Source organism: Trachinotus anak, unplaced genomic scaffold (genome assembly GCF_046630095.1).
Source record: "Trachinotus anak isolate AG129_WGS33_773 ecotype Australia unplaced genomic scaffold, CSIRO_AGI_Tana_v1 ptg000032l, whole genome shotgun sequence".
Classification (NCBI taxonomy): Eukaryota; Metazoa; Chordata; class Actinopteri; order Carangiformes; family Carangidae; genus Trachinotus; species Trachinotus anak.
Window position 1 is genome coordinate 7,686,661 of NW_027273883.1, and position 18,750 is coordinate 7,705,410.

The 18,750-nt window shown below is 41.0% G+C and overlaps 1 protein-coding gene across 7 annotated transcripts in view; it reads left to right on the forward strand.

Moving 5' to 3' along the window:
- Nucleotides 1-18,750, forward strand: part of LOC139613564 (mannosyl-oligosaccharide 1,2-alpha-mannosidase IA) — a 182,322-nt gene that overhangs the window by 91,637 nt on the left and 71,935 nt on the right. For all 7 annotated transcript variants that reach the window (XM_071470328.1, XM_071470330.1, XM_071470323.1 and 4 more), the window contains one exon: nt 13,006-13,121. In XM_071470328.1, the coding sequence (XP_071326429.1) occupies nt 13,006-13,121 (116 nt within the window). The remainder of the gene's footprint in view (nt 1-13,005; nt 13,122-18,750) is intronic.

Here is an 18,750-nt window from a genome sequence, read left to right on the forward strand (position 1 = left end):
TGCACAGCTATGCATCTGCCGGGACTGAAGCAACGACAGCCACCTGGAGATCACAGTTCAGAAATAGCAGGCTGAGTTAGTTGTTGAGATCATGAGGGGGTTTCATAAGGATAAATTGCTACTGTAGCCAGGAGAAATAAAGGGCTCAGAGAAAGACAGAGTTGAGATATGAAGTTAAGGAAGCAGAGTTCATGACATCAACCAGCTCATTATGTTTCACTGTATCTGCTGGGAGGCTTTTCTTTGCTGTATGTGATGTGTAGGAAGTTCTTACATATTGGAGGTTTTCACAAGATTTGCTCCTTCATTCTCGCAATCCAAACCATCATCAGCAAGAAAGTCATTTTACAGTAGGAGACAGGACATCAAAGTGGAGCCATCTTTTGTTATCGCCACCAAATTTCTCCTCTTCCCGTCTCGGATTAGAACAAGTCCCCCTCGGTGGGCATGAGTGCATCATCAAGCCTCTGCGCAGGGATTATAGCCAAGATGATGAAAAACTGGTTGCAAAATGTATGACGAAGCAGGAGGATTATAAGGGATTGTACTCTATTCTACTGTAATGATTCAATCGCAGGCTGATGGATACGAGGGCGAGGGTCAAATTTGCTGCATTTAGATGAGCCTCCAAACCGTCTTTGCATTTGTTACTGTTAGGATCCTTAACACTGTGTGTTTATGTAATCTGTGATCACTGATCAGTCTGCAGTGACGTAGAGCCGGAGTCACTCTGACGATGACGTCTCTCCTGAGACATGCCGCTTGGTGTGCAGTAATCAGTGTTTGGCAGTTTTAATCACAAGCGTCCCCTGCCAAGCTCTTAAGCTCGTGGTGGCATTAGGGAGCAGATTTTGCTTCATTCACTTGTTTTAGGAACTATTAATATACAGTTTTTTTTTTTCCCTCGTTGCAGCCTGTCACCACTCTCAGCCTTAATATTTCACTAAGCTGAAGAGTCTCACAATAACTCCTCCTCAAAGTGCTAACACGTCCGCTCATCTTTCCATTCATCATCTCTAAAACAGTCCACTGTGACTCATCACACTTCCAGTCTTCTCAGTGACAATCCCCCAGTTTAAATTCCCCTCAGCCCCCCGTATGCCAGGAACATTTCGTTTTTGTCTCCGTGCTCATTCATCATTCACTACCAACTCTTCTGATACTGCCTTATGTTTTCCCGCGAAAACACCCAGTTGTGTTTACGTTTCTCCGTCTGCATGTCTCTCTGTTGTCTCGCCCCTTCACCCGCTGGCAACCCACAGAGCAGAGGAATCTTTTCGCTCCTGCAGTGAGCGCCATAGCTTGAACCGTTTGAACTGGCTACAGCAGGGCAGGTTGACCTTTGCAGCCTATAGTGTCTCTCCAGCTCATACACACATGCACTTTCACCCTCACTCCTTTTTTTCCTGCCACCTGCACTTTTATGTGTCTGCAGAAAAAAAGAGGCTTTTCTGCTGTTTCATTGCCATGCATCCAGAACATATCACTGCAAGGTGGTTCGGGTTCTCTGTGGTGACTCTTGTGGTGAGTGGAAGGGATATAGGAAAGTGGGGGCATAATGAATAAGTAAAATTGCATGAAATAAATTCCTCCTGTTGTTGTATCCCGCCGCGAGGGTTGGAGGAACTTTAACACTGAGCCTGTTAGTCTGGGCCACACTTCAGATGTGGCACGGAAGGAGGGGGGGTGAATGGTGCTAACAGCCTCTGGCATCCTGGAAACAGAAGAGGGTGACACTGAAATAAACAGAGGAAAGGGTGACGCAGTGAAATAGAAATTGATATTGAGTAATGTGGACAAGTGTTTGAAGTTGTCCAACTCAAATTCCTTTGGGAAATATTGTTAGAAAGTTTGCATTCCTGCTATAATTGAGTGTGAAATTGCAGGTGGGGAAGCAGCAGTACCTTACATTGTACAGACAAGTGGTGTCTAAGTGGACTTTATACAGATTGATTAAAAAGGTGGAATAGTTCATGTCTATTTCTTAATTAAAATCTTTTTTTTAATAATCCTGCAGTTTCTCATAACCACAAAGCTACAGTTTCTTTGCTGCCGGTTAAAAAATTGATAGAGTTGCACTGTCCTCCAGACGAATCACTAACAAAAGAGCACCTACATATGAACATAAACAGTAGATGTTCACATCACCTCTCTAACTCCAGGTCCTTCCTCCACCTTTAAATGCCTGCAGGGCTGCACAAATGATGCAGAGCGGCTGCTTTTTAATTTCTCCATCTGATGGCTGCTCTTTGTCAACAGGTTATTATAGCTTTCCTAAATTGGTTGGGCTGTACATTTTTCATTGCACAACTAGTGAGCTAGAAAGCTCCATTCAGAGGTCTGGTAGACAGGATGCGAAGCGACGCCTTGTCTTATCTCCAGAGGAAATCGGAGATTAAGCTCGGAAGGTGGATTTCTATCAAGGTTACACGTAAAACCTGAGATGGAAAAATTCTGACATTCTTCATTCTGCTCACTCCTCCCGCAAAAGAAGGTTTTATTGGGGATGTTATAGACTTTTTTTCTGTTTGTTTACTTTGTGGATTTAAGTTGGATGACCTTACGACGGGCTGAATCGCTGCCGTGGTGCCGCGGCTGAGTGTCTTTATCAACTGCCTAATCAGAGCCTCTAGCTTTAGCTGTCATCTCCAATCTGGTTTTGTGGGACGACAGAGCATCAGATGTATGATCCCCCCCCCCCCTCCTACTGTGCTGGCGTGTCTGTTGATCAATGCAAGAGAGAGGCTTTTGGGAGATGGAGGAGGCGAGGGGCTCAATAACACTGTGTGCGGTGTGTAATCTCATCTGAGAGGCTGTCATATCAGACAGGGCTGCTGCACTGACACGCCACGCTCTCCCAGAGTGGCAAATTAGATTGCTGCAATTAGATTGACGTGTGTACCGCTCAAAGTCTGGAGCCTCTCTAATCATGTCTGGACAGTGTGCGTTTTGTGTTTGTCTCTGATTAGATTAATGTGTGTGATGTTGGCGATTGGCTGATTAGTCTTTGACACTTTAGTAGTTTATAGATAATCCTTCTAAACGCCAGTTATCAAATATCAAACCCTGTATCCGTACTGTAAAATTAACAATCATCATGTGTGATGACCTGTCCTTTTAAACTGTCCTTCTTGACTTGCACGTGACACAGTCCAACCGACAGCTCCACAGTCACACACTGTTTCAGCATTGATTTCGTCAAGTCAACTTTATTTCTAGAGCACATTTAAACACAGCTTGAGCTGACAGAGGTGCAGTGCAATGGATATTTAAAATAAATGAAAGTAATGAAAGCAAATGTTTAAAAACAAGGAAAGCAGGTAGATACACTGCATAAGAGACATAAAACATACTAACAAAGACGAGAAAACAAGGAATAAATACACAGTGTTATGACAATGGATTAGAAGGCCAGTGAATAACAAACAAAGAACATGGCAACATCCTGAGTCTAACATGAGTTCAGAGACTGTGCTGATGCCCCATTCCAAACACATTTCCTACATGCTTGTGCAAGTAAAATGTGCCCCACCTTTCTCTTTTACCACAGATGATTATTGTCATGGACAGATCAAAAATTAATTGTGAAAATATTCTTGGCATCTAGCTCAAAAATGTTGCAGTTATCTCCAAGCCACCAATACCAATGGAAAACTGCAGCCTTGCAGAGGAAGAAAATAAAATCAGCTTTCATTAAAGCGTATAAATAAATAAATTATAGTGGCTCAGAAGTCACTGAGAGATTGATGCGGTCTCCCTCTGACAAGTATTCATCAGCTGCCTGGTGACACATGCAGAAACTAAACACTGATATGCTTTAAAATAAAGGATTCCTGCTGCCAGTGATTCCAGCTAAAGCCTCTGGCTCAGTCGCCTCCTCCTCGGCAGACCTCATAATGGAACAAATTTATTTTGACTGTGGCTGTAATGTGCCTTGATCTATCAGTTGTGTGTCCTTTTCTTTGTCTTGCCAAGCAAGTGCTACCACCACTGACAGACATAAAGCGCCATTAGATGTAAGTCCTCTTGCAGGCAGTTCAACTGTGTGATTACCATAATGGTGGAAGTGGAGGGACAGGGGGCTGTGTGGGGTGAGATGGGATGCAATCAGGAGTCATTGCCTCTAATTTTGTCCACGTGGTCCATTATGGGGACCAACCAGTTGTGTATGGAGAGTTTTTTTGTTGTAGTGTATGTGCACACATACTGAGCAGGATATTTATATGCACACTACTGGTAGCCATAGCAGCACTGCAGTCACACATGTGTATCCACAGAGCAAGGGGTGGTTCCACTTTGTTTTTCAGACACACAGTTCTGACTCTAATTGTACAAAATGTTCTTTTTCAAATGACAGTCAGCTGTCAAGTGGCTAATAATCAATGCATTGCTCAACCTGACATTAGGCACTCCAGAAGAATAGAACAGGAAAAAGTAAAGCAGAAAATGGAGGTTTTCAGTTGTATGATCAAATGACAATTGAAAAGGTACTAAATGGACCTCATGGTGAGATATTTTTCTCAACTGCTGTTTCCAAAGTGAAGAATTAACATTAAACCTCAGATTTCAAGGCTATGAAAGAGATTGTTTAAACTAGAACAGAATAGATTATAAATTGCAATGATGGAAGACAGAAAGACAGACAGAAATAATTGGTTTCTTGAATGCTACAAATAACGCTGTAATTATGGATCTGCATCACAGTTGATGGGTGATTTTAATATATTGGAACTTTTATATGTATATGTAATTCGTCAATGACAGTTTGAGTTTATAGCAGGTTACAGATCATTGGTGCAGCAGCTGAGTCGTCCCACCTCCCTTCATCTTCCACTGCTCTTCTCTGAACAGGGGTGCTACATCAATGTCTCACACGCAACACAGCTATGCATATTCCTCGAGGCAGGGTCAGCTTTCCTTCGCCTTATGATTCAAACTATTCGTCTCAGTAAACAGACCTCTCCAAACAGCTCCATCCCTGTGGCTGACACCTGCTCATCCAGGCACTCTTCAAAAAAACGCCTCTTATTCTGGTCTGAAGAAAGGTTTCAGGACCAGGTGAGGAGTGATTTGTAGCAAATCTATCAGAATTCATTGCACTCCTGGTAACTGCGTGCTCGGTTTGCAGTATCACTTGAGACTTCTGAACAGCTGATTGGTGGATGTGAAATGCGTTGCAGGCACAATTTGTCCAGTGTAAAGAGAACAAATGTGCGAAATGTGTCTTGAGTGAAAAGATTCAATTGAACATGTCCAATCATACCTAATGAGCCCCATGTATGTGCCCTTGCACTGTGTAGTAACTGGTAGAGTCTTTACAATGATAATCAGTGGGATTAGTTTCCCTCACTTACATCTTGTAGCAAGGCTCTGGAAGTAAGGATCTTATATTTGCAGCTGCAGAAGAAGGTCTTAGTGCAACTTCTCTCTGATAGTGGCACTGTCAGTTTCTGCCGGCTTATCATTGGACGGCAGCCAAGCTGTTTGTGCCCTGCAGTCTGAAAGACTTTAGGGTTTGTTGGGATGCCTAACACAAGCAGCCGAAACTCTATATAGACAAATTAGGGTGGAAGCTGAAGCACACAAGCCACCATTACTGCAGTGGAATCTCACTTGGAAACCTGCATAGCAGGATTTTATTTTTTTTAACCATGTAGAACATGTTATATTTTGAAATTATAGTTAGTGAAATGCTATGAAGATAAAGCTTGAACTCCTACCACTGTACTGTTACCAGCTTCTCTGACTTTTAACTTTGAACTTTTGAAACCAAAGTCTTTAAACCCTGGTCCATGAAATCATTTTGTATTCTTAGTGGCATGCCAACAACGGACTCACCATTTGAAGTACCACTCTTCTCAAGGTTAGGGGACAGCATGTTTAAGATTATATCCACTTGGTTAGAATTTGGAAACAACTGTGGTCATGGTTACAAGAAACCAACGTTGACTGTCAGTAGAAAAAAAAATGTTGGGGCCCATGGTCTGTTGACCCGACCTCAATTGTGGAGTGACATAACAGCGTGACACAACTTATTCCTTTTCTTCCAACAGACAAGACAAGAGCTGTAAATGTGTTATTAGGGGGCATTTACTGAAATGACTGGTGCTGTGTGATGAGCCCAAACATCTCTTCTTTTGCCATTAGTGAGAATGCGTTCAGTTCAACTTTGTCATTGCAGTAATGGCATCTGTTGCAACCCGGCTCAGTCTTGGGGAAAAGGGAAGCAACATAAATTGAGATGTGATTGGTAATGCAAAGTTATATATTAGTAAAAAAAATAAGTAATACTAGTAGAAACAATGAATGAGGGTAAATAAAAGGGGAAACAGGGCAAACAGGTGCTGCTAAATCAAAGAACCAAATACAACAAAAAGTAGAACATACGTAGAAATAAACAAAACTGTCAAACAGCACCCCTGTTCCTCGTGAAACCAACAAAAGAAATTCCTACATGTGTGTATTTCAGTGTGAGCGTCATCTAAGCCACGCCCAGTCCCCAAATTTATCAACTAGTACCTCACTTCTAACTCTCAACAAAGTTTACCACAATATAACAAAACAGTACATTGGCGAGTTGTGTGTATGTCAGCCGCCCTGAGTGACAGGCTGGCCAGGCTTTTGTAACGCTCAGTCCGAATGACTTCAGCTTGATTGGTGGCTGGAACAGGTGCCGCTCCAATGAGGCTCAGTGGGCGCAGAAGATGGGGAGTACCAGCATCTCTACACAGGGGACAGCAGATCGGCAGGTGGATTTGTCTATGACCTCAAAACCTGGCTAACATCAGCAGTGTGCATTTCTTAATGATATGCATCATTAGTTAGAGAACATCCAGTTGATCCTCCCTCCTCACCCATTATTGATATTTTCTGACTTACCTGCCGTCTGCTCTTTAAGGAGACCTAAGCTTGGTGTTGGTCTACTTTTTCGAAAACTCCATCTTGATTAGTGGACATGACAGTCTCATGTTCAGCTCAGTAACTCTACTTAATCCTACTCCTTCTAAACTCACTTTCTTGTGCCTCACTGTTGCTGCTCTCCATCCTCTCACCTGCCCTTCACTCACCTACAGTGTCACCCCCCCCCCCCCGTGCACTTTATCTGCAGTGCTAACTGTGTGCCCCGAATAGCAAACAGCTAGATATCATTAATGTCACACAGACACACCGGCTCGCTAACCCTGTCTCTCTTGTGCCAGGTAGCATTAGCGCTAACAAGATGCTCATCGCCCTGGCGATTGATAATTGGATACAGGCAACCAATAGTAACAAGGCAGTGTAATTAGTGTGAATCCCGATGTCTGCATCAATTAGCTTCACTTTGATGACGTTAACGGGATGACCTATCGACCACCTCTTTTATATTTTATTCCTTTGTCTGTTTGTACCATGAGACACAAGCTGAAATGAAGGACTCTGATTTAACTCCACTTTTCCCATGGGTGCATTAAAACAGTTCATCTCTGAAATCTGATAACTTTTTGTCTGGTTATCTGTGTAGCACTTTTAGTGTAAGTACTCAATGGAATTTAAAATGAACATCAGACAAATTTTTGGCATATATTTTGCATGCGCATCGTGCGCTGTATGCTGGTTAAATGAAATTAGAGCAGAAATGTTGCCTCTCAAGCATCCCCTGAGGGATTAAGGAATAATTTATGATATAATAATTTGTCCTAATACATATATATCAGGTAGGTGTGTGTGTGTGTGTGTGTACGTTTAGAGAACAAGAGCGGGGGCCAGTGATATCACGATCCACAAACAGGCTGCACTGAGTGATTGATCACATGGACTCTGGCTGTCTAATGTAACCCCCCCGACCGACACTGACTGGCCTGTGACAGCCATGATGAATGAACATCCACTGGCCAATGTCTCACTAATGGCTTTCCGTGTACTTTGCTCGCCTACACACCCACACACACACACCCACAAATACACACACTCACATTCTTGTGCACACTTCCCACTTGCACATATGTACACTTAATTTCTACCTTTTAATAAGGCCACTTAAAGGAGAGGGTGATGTTGATGCACTTTGAGTAGCCAGAGTGTAATTTTATCAAATGACTGTAACAGCTCATGTTTAACAGGGGTTAGGCAATATATTGATCAGTATGTAATCAGTATTAGGTGATTACTGTTTTCTCTTTCTGCCTTTCTCTGAACCTCAGTCTTTATCAATATCTGATTACAGCTCTTTAGTTTATTAGACCAAGTTTATTTTAGTATGAAATGTTCAGTGTAGTGCAAAAAGAATTAGTTGAATGACAAATTAGTTGATCAATAGAAATTAATTAACAACATTAATGATTAATGATTCATCAATTGAGTTATTTGTAAGGAAAAGCTGTCAAATGTGTTGGTTTTTGCTTTTATCTGTTTCATACAGACTTTAAGCTTTAATGTCTTTGGGTTTGAGACTGTTGGTTTAATGAAACAGGCAATGTGAAGATAGCACCTTGGTCTCCGGACATTTGGGATGGTATTTTTGACATATTTAAAATCTTATTGCACTGATGACTTGTTGCAGTCTTAATTTGGGCATTTATATAGTCTGTAGCAGAGGCTATGAATGTTCTCTGTTTTATACCACAGACTTATCGTCTATGGCAAGGCTGTATTAACCTGTTCAGGGACCACATAGGACATTAGTTCATTGATGGGCTTCTACTCGGCAGGTAGTACAGTGCGTGTGTACTCTGTCAGCATGAGAAGAGTTAAGCCCAGAGTAACCAGCACTCCTATACTGGAATGATCCTTAGCCTGTGATATTTTATGGACATTTCATTCAATACAACATTATTATTAATATACACAATGTGAACATAATATGAACTAAAATAATAAGGCCCTTGAAACTAGATACAGCACCCTGTACAGTGTTTAAGCTGATGTTTAACTTTTTATTTACTGTATCTTTCATAGATAGCTATGATAATAATGGTTTATCAAATCCAGCACTTTGATGAATGTGATGCATCATTTTTCAATAAAATGTGGGTCTTCCCAGTCATTCTTATTGGTTAAGTCATTATCTCGTGCATCCTCAGTCTGTAGATGTATCTAGATTTTAAGTGTTTATTTTTGAGCTTTACTTTGCATTAAATATGATGCTAAATGCATTGATGACATTATATGTTGTTATGAATGCAAACTGAGAAAGGTCTGTCAGTGTGTGCATGTTTATCAGTCTTTATAAATACACAGTTGAACACACCTATTGCCCCTGTCCTCAGAGAATCCCCCAAGGCTCCCTCCATTTGTAGCAAGGGGCTAGAGAAATAAATAGGGTCTTAGACCATGGAAGCCGAAGAGTATACCATGATGGATTGATCTGCTCCATCTATCCTCAGAGTCAATCAATCATCTCAGCTTTGGTGCTGTTTTCAATAGGAATTTTCCACACTCGCCTGCCTTGCCTACAGCCACAGAGGGCTACCTCTGGGTTTGGATAACCAGAGGAAATTAGATATCTGATTACACCCCTCCTCTCAGTTGTTGCCATCACTATTCGTCATCGAATGGAGATAAAGCTGCTCAGTAAGCTAACTAAAAAAAAGTCCCTTGCCACATAATGGAGTCAAAGTTTGAGTTACATCAGAAAGCACACTGGATTTCCTTCTGTAATGTAAGTAGAAGCAGGAAGTCTTCCTGACACAATACACCAACATACATCTGACACTGCGTATGTCCTAGAACATGCCTAACAACCTTAGCAGATGGTGCTGTAGAGTTATGTAGACTACATGTGTCTCGCTTCAGGCTATTGCTGCCCTCTCACTGACAGGATGAGGTGAACTGCCAGCAGGCAAAATCCATGGCAGATGAGTTTTCAAAGAGTGGAAATTTAGGTTTTATTTGAGCAGTCACAGCCATGGCACGGCATCTGTAATAAAAGTAATAGTAGTAGAGGAATGTAGCTATATGAGTGTTTTCCGATGCATATAAAGCTTAAAGCCCTGTTTCTCTACCTCTGATGCTATAAATAGTTCTGGATTTATGGCCAAAGCATATGGCACCCATCATTCAGTCAAGCCAAGTCATTGATCCCTGTCACATGTACCCTCTGGCACCCCGAATGACCTCATCAGATAATCCATAATGCCACGGAGATGATATTAAAGGTCAGTGGTGGTGAAAGTTTTGTTCTCAGCACGGCTTGTCGACTAGATACTGATTAAGAATGAAAATCCTTTAGAGGATGAAAAGAGCAGAGTTTGACAAACCTGTTGACAGTGAGGGAGTTTGATGTCCGCTCTAAATCTAAAATGTCACCTCTGAATTGTCCTCTGAGGGATTAAATTAAGGAGTGGTTTATCCTGGTGCACATATATTGAAGCAAAATACCAAACATTTGTTGGTTATAGCTTCTTCAATGTGAGGATTTATCTCATTTTCTTAGTTTTACATTGTTGTAAGTTTAGTCTCTTTGGGATTGGGATGCTCATTTAAGATGTCACATTGGGGTCTTGAACCTGGTTTTGTAATACTTTCATTTGACATTTTATAAACTAAACGATATATTGATTAAACCTGCATTAATTAGTTTTCTTTTGGCCACTTGGGGACATCTGAAAGAAGCTATTAACACAACATTTACATATTATCACCTTAGAAAGGTAATATGATGAACTTGTTAGCAATCACTCGTTCACTTAAGCATCCTGCTGATACAGAGCAACATTTCCATTCATTTGGAGTCGTGTCCCTGGTCACCTGAGGACTGAAAAGTCCAATATTCACTTTCCCTTTTGCTCTTTTTTTCTTTCCACAAACTCTTGAAATATCCAGCTCTGTTGCTGCTAAATGTTCATCAGCTAGTTGTTAACTGTGTCTGGCTTCCATTTGCTGCCGGGTAGGTAGCGTACATTCAGATTTTATAGTTTGTTTTTTTTTTGCTGAATAGCGCTACCTGCTGTGCCTGTAAATGGTGCTGTGAGAGCAGTGAGATTGAAACAATGAAGTTATCAGGCTATAGCTCCAAAAGTCAAAAGATTCTCAAATCCCCTGTGCAGTTTAAGGAAATTGCAGAGTTTGTACTAATTCTCTGGTGACAAAAACACAAACACATCAACAGCATAATAAGGACCACAGAGAGCAGGAACCTGAAAAAAAAAAAAAGCAAAAGAGCCTAGTTTCACTTCCCCATGAGCTTTAACAATAATTCCTGATAAAGAGCAAAGACTTTGATGTGCCACGTTGCAGTGTCGTTGCATCAGATCAATCCAGCCATCTACTGTAGGCTAGGTTCTTCTCAGGGATCAACATAAAGACTTTTCATCCCTTTTCTCATTTAACCAGGTCAGTTTCCACACTATTGCATTTTTTCAAGTAATCTGCAATGCGAGCCCCCGAGCAGTGCGATTCAGCCTATTTAGTCACAGTTGATTGTTATTAAACTTCCAAACAATAATTTGCCATTCAACTCTTTTACAGTAATTCATTATGGATAATGTTTATTTTTCCTTTGTGCCGAGCTGTCTGTGAAATTCAGCTGCATTTGCATAATATTTGGTCATATGAGAATGAAACTAGGCTGTGCAATCTCTCATAAGGCCACCACGATGGAAGAAACACCCCTCAGCATTTCTCATTTAGTTTGTGAAAAGAAATGAATGGCTTCAAATGAGATTCCTGAAGACACACACACACACACACACACACACACACACACACACACACACACACACACACACACACACACACACACACACACACACACACACACACACACACACACACACACACACACACACACACACAGACAGTTAACAATGGGAACACATACAGTGAGTGTAATGCAGGAGCAGCTGCTAAATGTTTGCTACAATCAATGTATCAGTTCTCTTTTTCCTTCTTTTCCCTCCTCTGCTGGTTGATTCCTAAATTACTTGACTTTCATGTTGCAGTGGCTGATGCTTTTTAGCTGATGCTTTTAATCTCAGAGGGAAGATGCCTTTTCATCCTCGCCACACAAAGCTGTTTTAGTGTTATCATTCAACACCACTGCAACAATTACAGAAGCTCAGCATGTGAGGGACTTTTATGTGTTACTTTTTATCACAGACCCTGTCAACTCACTGTTGCTAATCAGAACATTAAAGGTTTGGGGTTAAATCTGAGCAGTTATCTACCTTCCAGGAACTGGATTTATGTAACGGCCTGTTATTCACTGCACACATCCCCTTATTTCCGTTGTTAAGTCAGATCAAAAACTCTTTTTGACATATTTGATGTTAACACAAATTTGGTCTTCGCATTACAAAAATTTGGCATCCGGATGGGTTCCTTAGCCACCTCAGGGATTAATGTTTGAAATACTGCAAAGCATCACTATAATCTACTGTTACAACAAATACAACACAACACAACATGCTGTGTTAACGTTTTATCAGTTTGCAACTTTCACAAAACTGCTTAAAGTCATATTTAGTTGTGAATGACCACAGTAGAAAAAGAAGGTGGTAACACAGATGGATGTCACAGACCGCCTGTCAATCAATGTTTGCCTCTTGTAGTTTGACAGATAATTCTCAGTTTCTTCTCTATGGAAGCTGAGAAAGGCCATACTTGCAAATGTTTTTTTATCCCTTATCTCAAGATTACAAAGCTTGTTATCTCATTATTTCTCATGATAATATTTCGTTATCTCAGGATAACAGGATAAAAAAAATTTAAATTAAAAAAATATTTGAGAGTATGGTCTTTCCTGGCTTCCACTTATTTTAACCTTCGCCAAGTCGTATTTGTAAGCAGTTTATTAAGACTTAATAAATGATTTATAACACAATATAATGTAGTTGTTAGTTCAACAATAACTCTTCACTTGACATGCATCATTATACACTCAACATACACACTTTATTAGATACACCGTTACTAAACAATATCATCATACATGATGACACATGTTATAGTGTTTTTATCAGACATTTACAGAAGCATGGTGAAACATGTCTTTATATTTGCTTACGACTACATTGTAATGTGTTGCAGGTGGCCTGAGAGGAGCATCCATCATTGATTCACTGGACACTCTGTATATAATGGGACTGATGGACGAATATAACGATGCCAAGGAGTGGGTGCAGACCAGCCTGGACCTGAACTCAGTAAGGCTCTCCTGCTTCTCAACTAACTGGACACTTTATTTTGACCATTTACTGTTCAGTCTGTAATTCACTTTAAAGTCTCAATTAACTTGCGTGCAACCACTGGCCCCACCATCAGGCTCAACCACACTCTGACTACATTAACATAATGAAGTTTTCAGCAGTGGCCGTGCATGCTGGATTGATTTTAAGCTGTGCTTTTGTGTTTGAACACCAACATTGTGTCCACCGGGTTTGACAGTTTTCCAAAGCTGAAGACATTCCAGGAGGAATCAAAAGCTTCCTGTGTGGCCACTGGCCACGCCGTGTTACAGACTGATGGGATTCTCTGCCTCTCTGAAAGCTCTCTGTGGGGCAGAAAATGTGATAAATAAAAGAGAGAGAGGAGTGGAGGCATCTAAAGGATGTTTTAGATAGAAAAACTGAGGGAGAGAGGAGGTAAAAAGAGGCCATGGCCCTTTCATTGAGTCTGTAATGACGGGGTCTGGAGCAACGGAGGGTTACCGGTTCTGATATCATGTTGGGATTGAGTGGAGGCTGAAAAGAGACAGGACAGGTCTTTGTGTGAATTGCTGCCAGCAGTCAAGTTTGGGCCAGTTTCTCTGTGGCTTTGTAAGTTCAGTAAATGAGAGGGGTCATTTCTGGGCCACTCTTCAGTCGAGTTTTCCACCATGTGTAATAAAATGTGTTTCACGAAATAGTGTGTAATTACATAAAGTTTACAAGCTCAGATATGTCATTATGACTGTCAGCATCGTACCGTAGATGCTAGGCAATAATTAAACCTCTTCACAGCTTGTTATGACAGGGTGTCAGATGTGTCAACTTTGGGATGTTTTGTTTGCTGACAAAATTTGCCTCAGTTAACATAAAAAACAAGTTGTTTATTTCAAAGCTTCTTGCTAAGAAAACAACTCCTGACTGTATCGGACATGTGTGGCATAGCGCACATGATGCCCCCAGCACATCTGAATGGTGTAGGAATATATCAAGCCAACAGTTGTGCACACACACTTATTCCACTGGGGAGCAGCCCCAGTTTATAGTAAGGACTAAAACACACTAGCAGTGTGTTTATCATTTGTTTTTATCATTTGGAGCTCAGCACCATCTTGATCACTGCCAGTTTCCAGGCCATAAAGAAATGCGCAGTGAGTGTTAATTTCACCCACACATCAAAGAAAACCTTCCGTTTTTATGCCTCTGTGCCGGCGGCAGCAGTGGCAGGAGGCTTTATGTTTTCAGGTTGTCTCCTCCATCTGTCTCATTCTCGTTAACACAATATCTCAGGAACACCTTGAGGGAATTTCTTCAAATTCAAGGATGAACTGATTAGATTCTGGTGGTCACAGGGCAAACACATTTTTGCTCACAATTCAAGAATTCATATGCTAATTATGACACAATTGAACACAAATGTCTAATAGGATGATGTGATGACATTTTTTATACAAACGGTCAAAGGTTAACTTCTCTGTGACATCATAATGGCACACTTCTGGCCATTATTCAACAAAGGGAGAGATTGTGACCAAATTTCCTGCAACTTGACTGGTTGGTGGAGGCATACAACCGTGAGGTGGTAATCCTAGTTAGCTACTAGTGAATGGCAGACATGGAGAGAGGCAAGATTCTCACTCTCTCTCTCACACACACACACACACACACACACTCATGATCTGTCATTGACAAAGTGCATTCCCTAACCCCATACACTAACCTTAACAATCACAATTGAATCTCTAAACCTAACCCTGACCTAAACATGATGGTCCCCACAAGTGTAGTGGGCGCTCGGTTTTTGGACCAAACAAAAAAAGTAAAACAAACTGACACACATTCACACAATCTCAGACTCACGCTCGCACAGAGTTTTTCTGTCTCCCTGCGGCTGGTCTATCATGGTGGATGCAGATGACGATTAACTTTGAGAGGAACCGTAGCTGCTGGCTGTGGCAGCCACCAGAGAACCAGTAATGGCAGCCGCTGACAAATAGCCACACGGTCACCAATCATAAAGACAACAAACACAGATTTACACTTCACACTGCACTTTGTCACGGGTGTGATCTGCCACAATCCATCAGCCTCACTCCGTCATGCCTTCATCAGTGGTTTCTGACTCCATCTCCTCTGAGGCAATTAGACCTGACTTATTAGTGCCAATTTTGATAAGCTCTCCAAATATTTAGATAATGTAAGGGCAAATAATTTACATGTCCCGAGCAAGAGAAGTGATTAGATTCTGTCATCTTCTATGGGGAAAAAAAATATCAGCCAGGTTTTTTGTAATTCATCAGTATTCATCTGTGCACATTTATGGATTTGATGCGACTATTTTACACCTGCATGGTAAATGGAGTCATGATTGAACGTGGAGAAATAGGCAGAGATGGGGAGTGACGTGAGGCTTTGTTAACTCAAAAACACACTTACACCACAAACACACACTGTCACCTGAACATCTACTTTACACAGGAAAGTGATGTTTTATAAATCTCAGATAACTGCGACACCTCAGAGAGCCCAGAATACGCCTGATTTATGTATCACAGAATATCATCATTTTGATAGTGAACTACCTCGTGCACATTTACAAGCCTGCTGCAGAGAAAATAACTGACTGGCTCAATGTACAGATTGTCAGATACACTTGGGAATGGTTCACCAAGCCTGCCAAGGACCTAAGGACATTCTCTGATGATCTAATTTTATCAAAATACCACTTAAGGAAATACATGCAGTGTAAGAGCAACTGCTGAGGAAATTTTCTGTTTCTTGCAGATTTTTTAGTTCTTCTATTTATTCATTTTTTAAAAAAATTAAAATTAAAATACAATGGATGCATTTTTGCCTCTTTGATGTCTTTGGTCTTACTTAATGTACAGAAGAAATTCTGTCTGTGGCAGAGCATTATTGTCAAATCTGGGTCACACAAGGGATACAAGCAACACCTGGTTTAGCTCAAATGCCAAAGGTGATTTTATTTTACATTTATCTTTTGGTTCACTTCATGATTCTGACTTCTGTCCTCTTTAATCATCTCTTCCCCATGCACAGTCCTCCAAAGAGTCAGTAGCAACTAAAAATGTGTTTTTAAATAAGAAAAATAAAAATTGTATGGCCAGAGAAACCTTTGTCGATGTCATGGCAAGCTAGAGAAAAAAATTTGGTTGAGTAAAGCAACAATCTCTAGCTACTTGTGGTAATGTGTTATATATGTTTAATTGTATGCAGAGGTACAGTAGCATATGGAACAAGGAAGGAGCAGAGACACTTGCACACGCAGGGCTTTTCGTACACACATCAATCTTAATTACATCACAGTGTCAGCAGACACAGTCACTCCCACTGCAAAGTAGCTTGTTCGATTCATCTGTTCAGGCCTGTCTGTCATCCAGAGCTCGACATACAGTGACAGCCGGTCTATAACTTGTTAGCAGTGAAACAAAGGCGGACAGACAGGGACAGCATTACAGTATTACAGATGTGACAACATTTGCAGTATGTTTCAGTCTTGTCTCCCCCGCTACCAGGAGGCTCGGACTTCAGCCGCTGCTCATTGCGTTCCGTTTTCACAGAGTTTGTTCTTTGTGTTGGAAGGAAACCAAACCCAGTTGCTGAATTTACCACTTTTAGATTTCAACTAAGGGGTTTTAGCAAAGCAGAGAGGACAGATTTCAAAACTCCATGCCAACTGAACAAATTAAATTCTCTGAAATGCATCTTGACCTTTATGACTTTGAAACAACAACAAGCTCCTGATTCAGATCCTGATGAGCAGCTCAGCAGACAGGCTGGAGCCAATTATCAAGACAAAAGAAACTCCAGAACGTTTCTGCCAATCTTAGCTTTGCTGTATTTTTCCACAAGCTGTTGTCACGTAAAGCTCGAGTAAGTAGTTGGCATTGTCGCTGCCAGTTAGCATTATAGGGGTTCCTGACACTGACAAGGACTTGGCTAAAGTTTTCCTGTGGTATTTCTGTGTATGTATCATAAACTATTATAAACACAGTAGCTTTATTAGGGGGATCTTCAGTTTGGACTGTATGATGTTTAAGCTGTGGTCAGGTAGTTGTCCTTGGGCAGGTCATCACAGCTATTCTCATTTCAAGAGAGTAATGAAGAATGATTAATGAAGACTTTAAGACTGGAACATATTCCCTCATGTCGCCTCCCACATTTTATTACTCCTCCAGACCTCCCTCCCCCTCCTCCTCCTCTACCGTTTCACTCAATGTTATTTTTGCTTTCATCTGCTTTCTGTCATTCTCTTGTAGTTTAGATAAACACATATAGGTTTGGTCAGATCTATTGTCAGGGTGTTAAACCAAAAAGAAGACGAAAGAGAGCTGTGATTGGTTAATTGATTGGATATGAAGTGTCCAGTACATTTTTTTTCACTGGGGTTCAACCTCACTGTTATGATAACTAGACTCATGTTATGGAGGTTGTGTCGGTTATGTCGAGAGGACCTGTGTTCATTCACTCAGCTAGGATGGTTGGTTACTCACAGTTGTTTACAACTGATGATCACTGAATTGTTTGTCATCTTTTAAGAAAAATGTTCTTAAATATGTGGACTGATGGTTGAACAGAACAAGTCATCGGAATATGTCAACTTGTGTATTTTTAAACAGTATTATCACATTTTCATTCAGGGGAAAATCTAATGGGCAGACTTGTCAATGCTGAAAATAATTTTTTGTCACCACCTGTTTAATGTTTATTTACAGGTGTTTATAGGTGAACTTGATGACATTTGGTGAAGTTCAGTAGGCTGCAGTACAGGTGTGCCACAGGACTCAAACTTTGTTCTTGATCCTTTTTAAAAGACAAAAGCTAACTATTTATTTGTTAGTGTTTCATGTGATAAAATAACCCTGCAGGCTGACTTTAGGCTGTGTGTTATGTCAGCAGAGCAATAGGTATCACACCTTATTTATTTTAAAGTCACAAAATCCTGTCACACTGAACAATCTTGCACAGAGGCTGAAGTGTGCTCATTTTTCTCAGTGAAATCTCATCTATTCTGACACTGCAATTGTTGCTGTGAATAGATTAAAGAGTCCCCCTGTGTGTTTGTTGATGATTCCCATGAAGCCTCTTAAGCGTAACTAGCAAAATGCACTGGCAATAACTCTTTATACACCACAGAGAAAATCTCCAGAGCCAAACCAGGACGGCAAAGTGACTGGATAATTAGCACATTCAGGCCTGTAATTCCACATCTCAAATGACACTTAAGTGAGTGTGAAGTCTCGTGGGTGACCGGAGAAAACAAGTGTGTTTTTCCGTCATGGCGCACGCTGCATTTTTCTGCCTTTGAGTAGTTTGAGGGTGCAGATGTTGGCATGTGGAAGCAAAGTGTCACTAAACAGCAGAGTGGGAGTGGATGGACCTCACTGTTGTTTCTGAAGCATAGTGTCAAATGCAGGATGCATAGGAGGTCAGGGAGTTCAAAAGGGTGACAGTGGTATGAAATGTGTGGGATGTGCCATCAGTACTATTGTGTGTGCTGAGGCCAAGACATAACACCATGGAACCAGGTGGAGATATTCAGGCACCAGGTGTGTTGTGTAAGATATTAACCTCTGTTTTAATGTAAGTGCATTAAAAACCTTTGCTC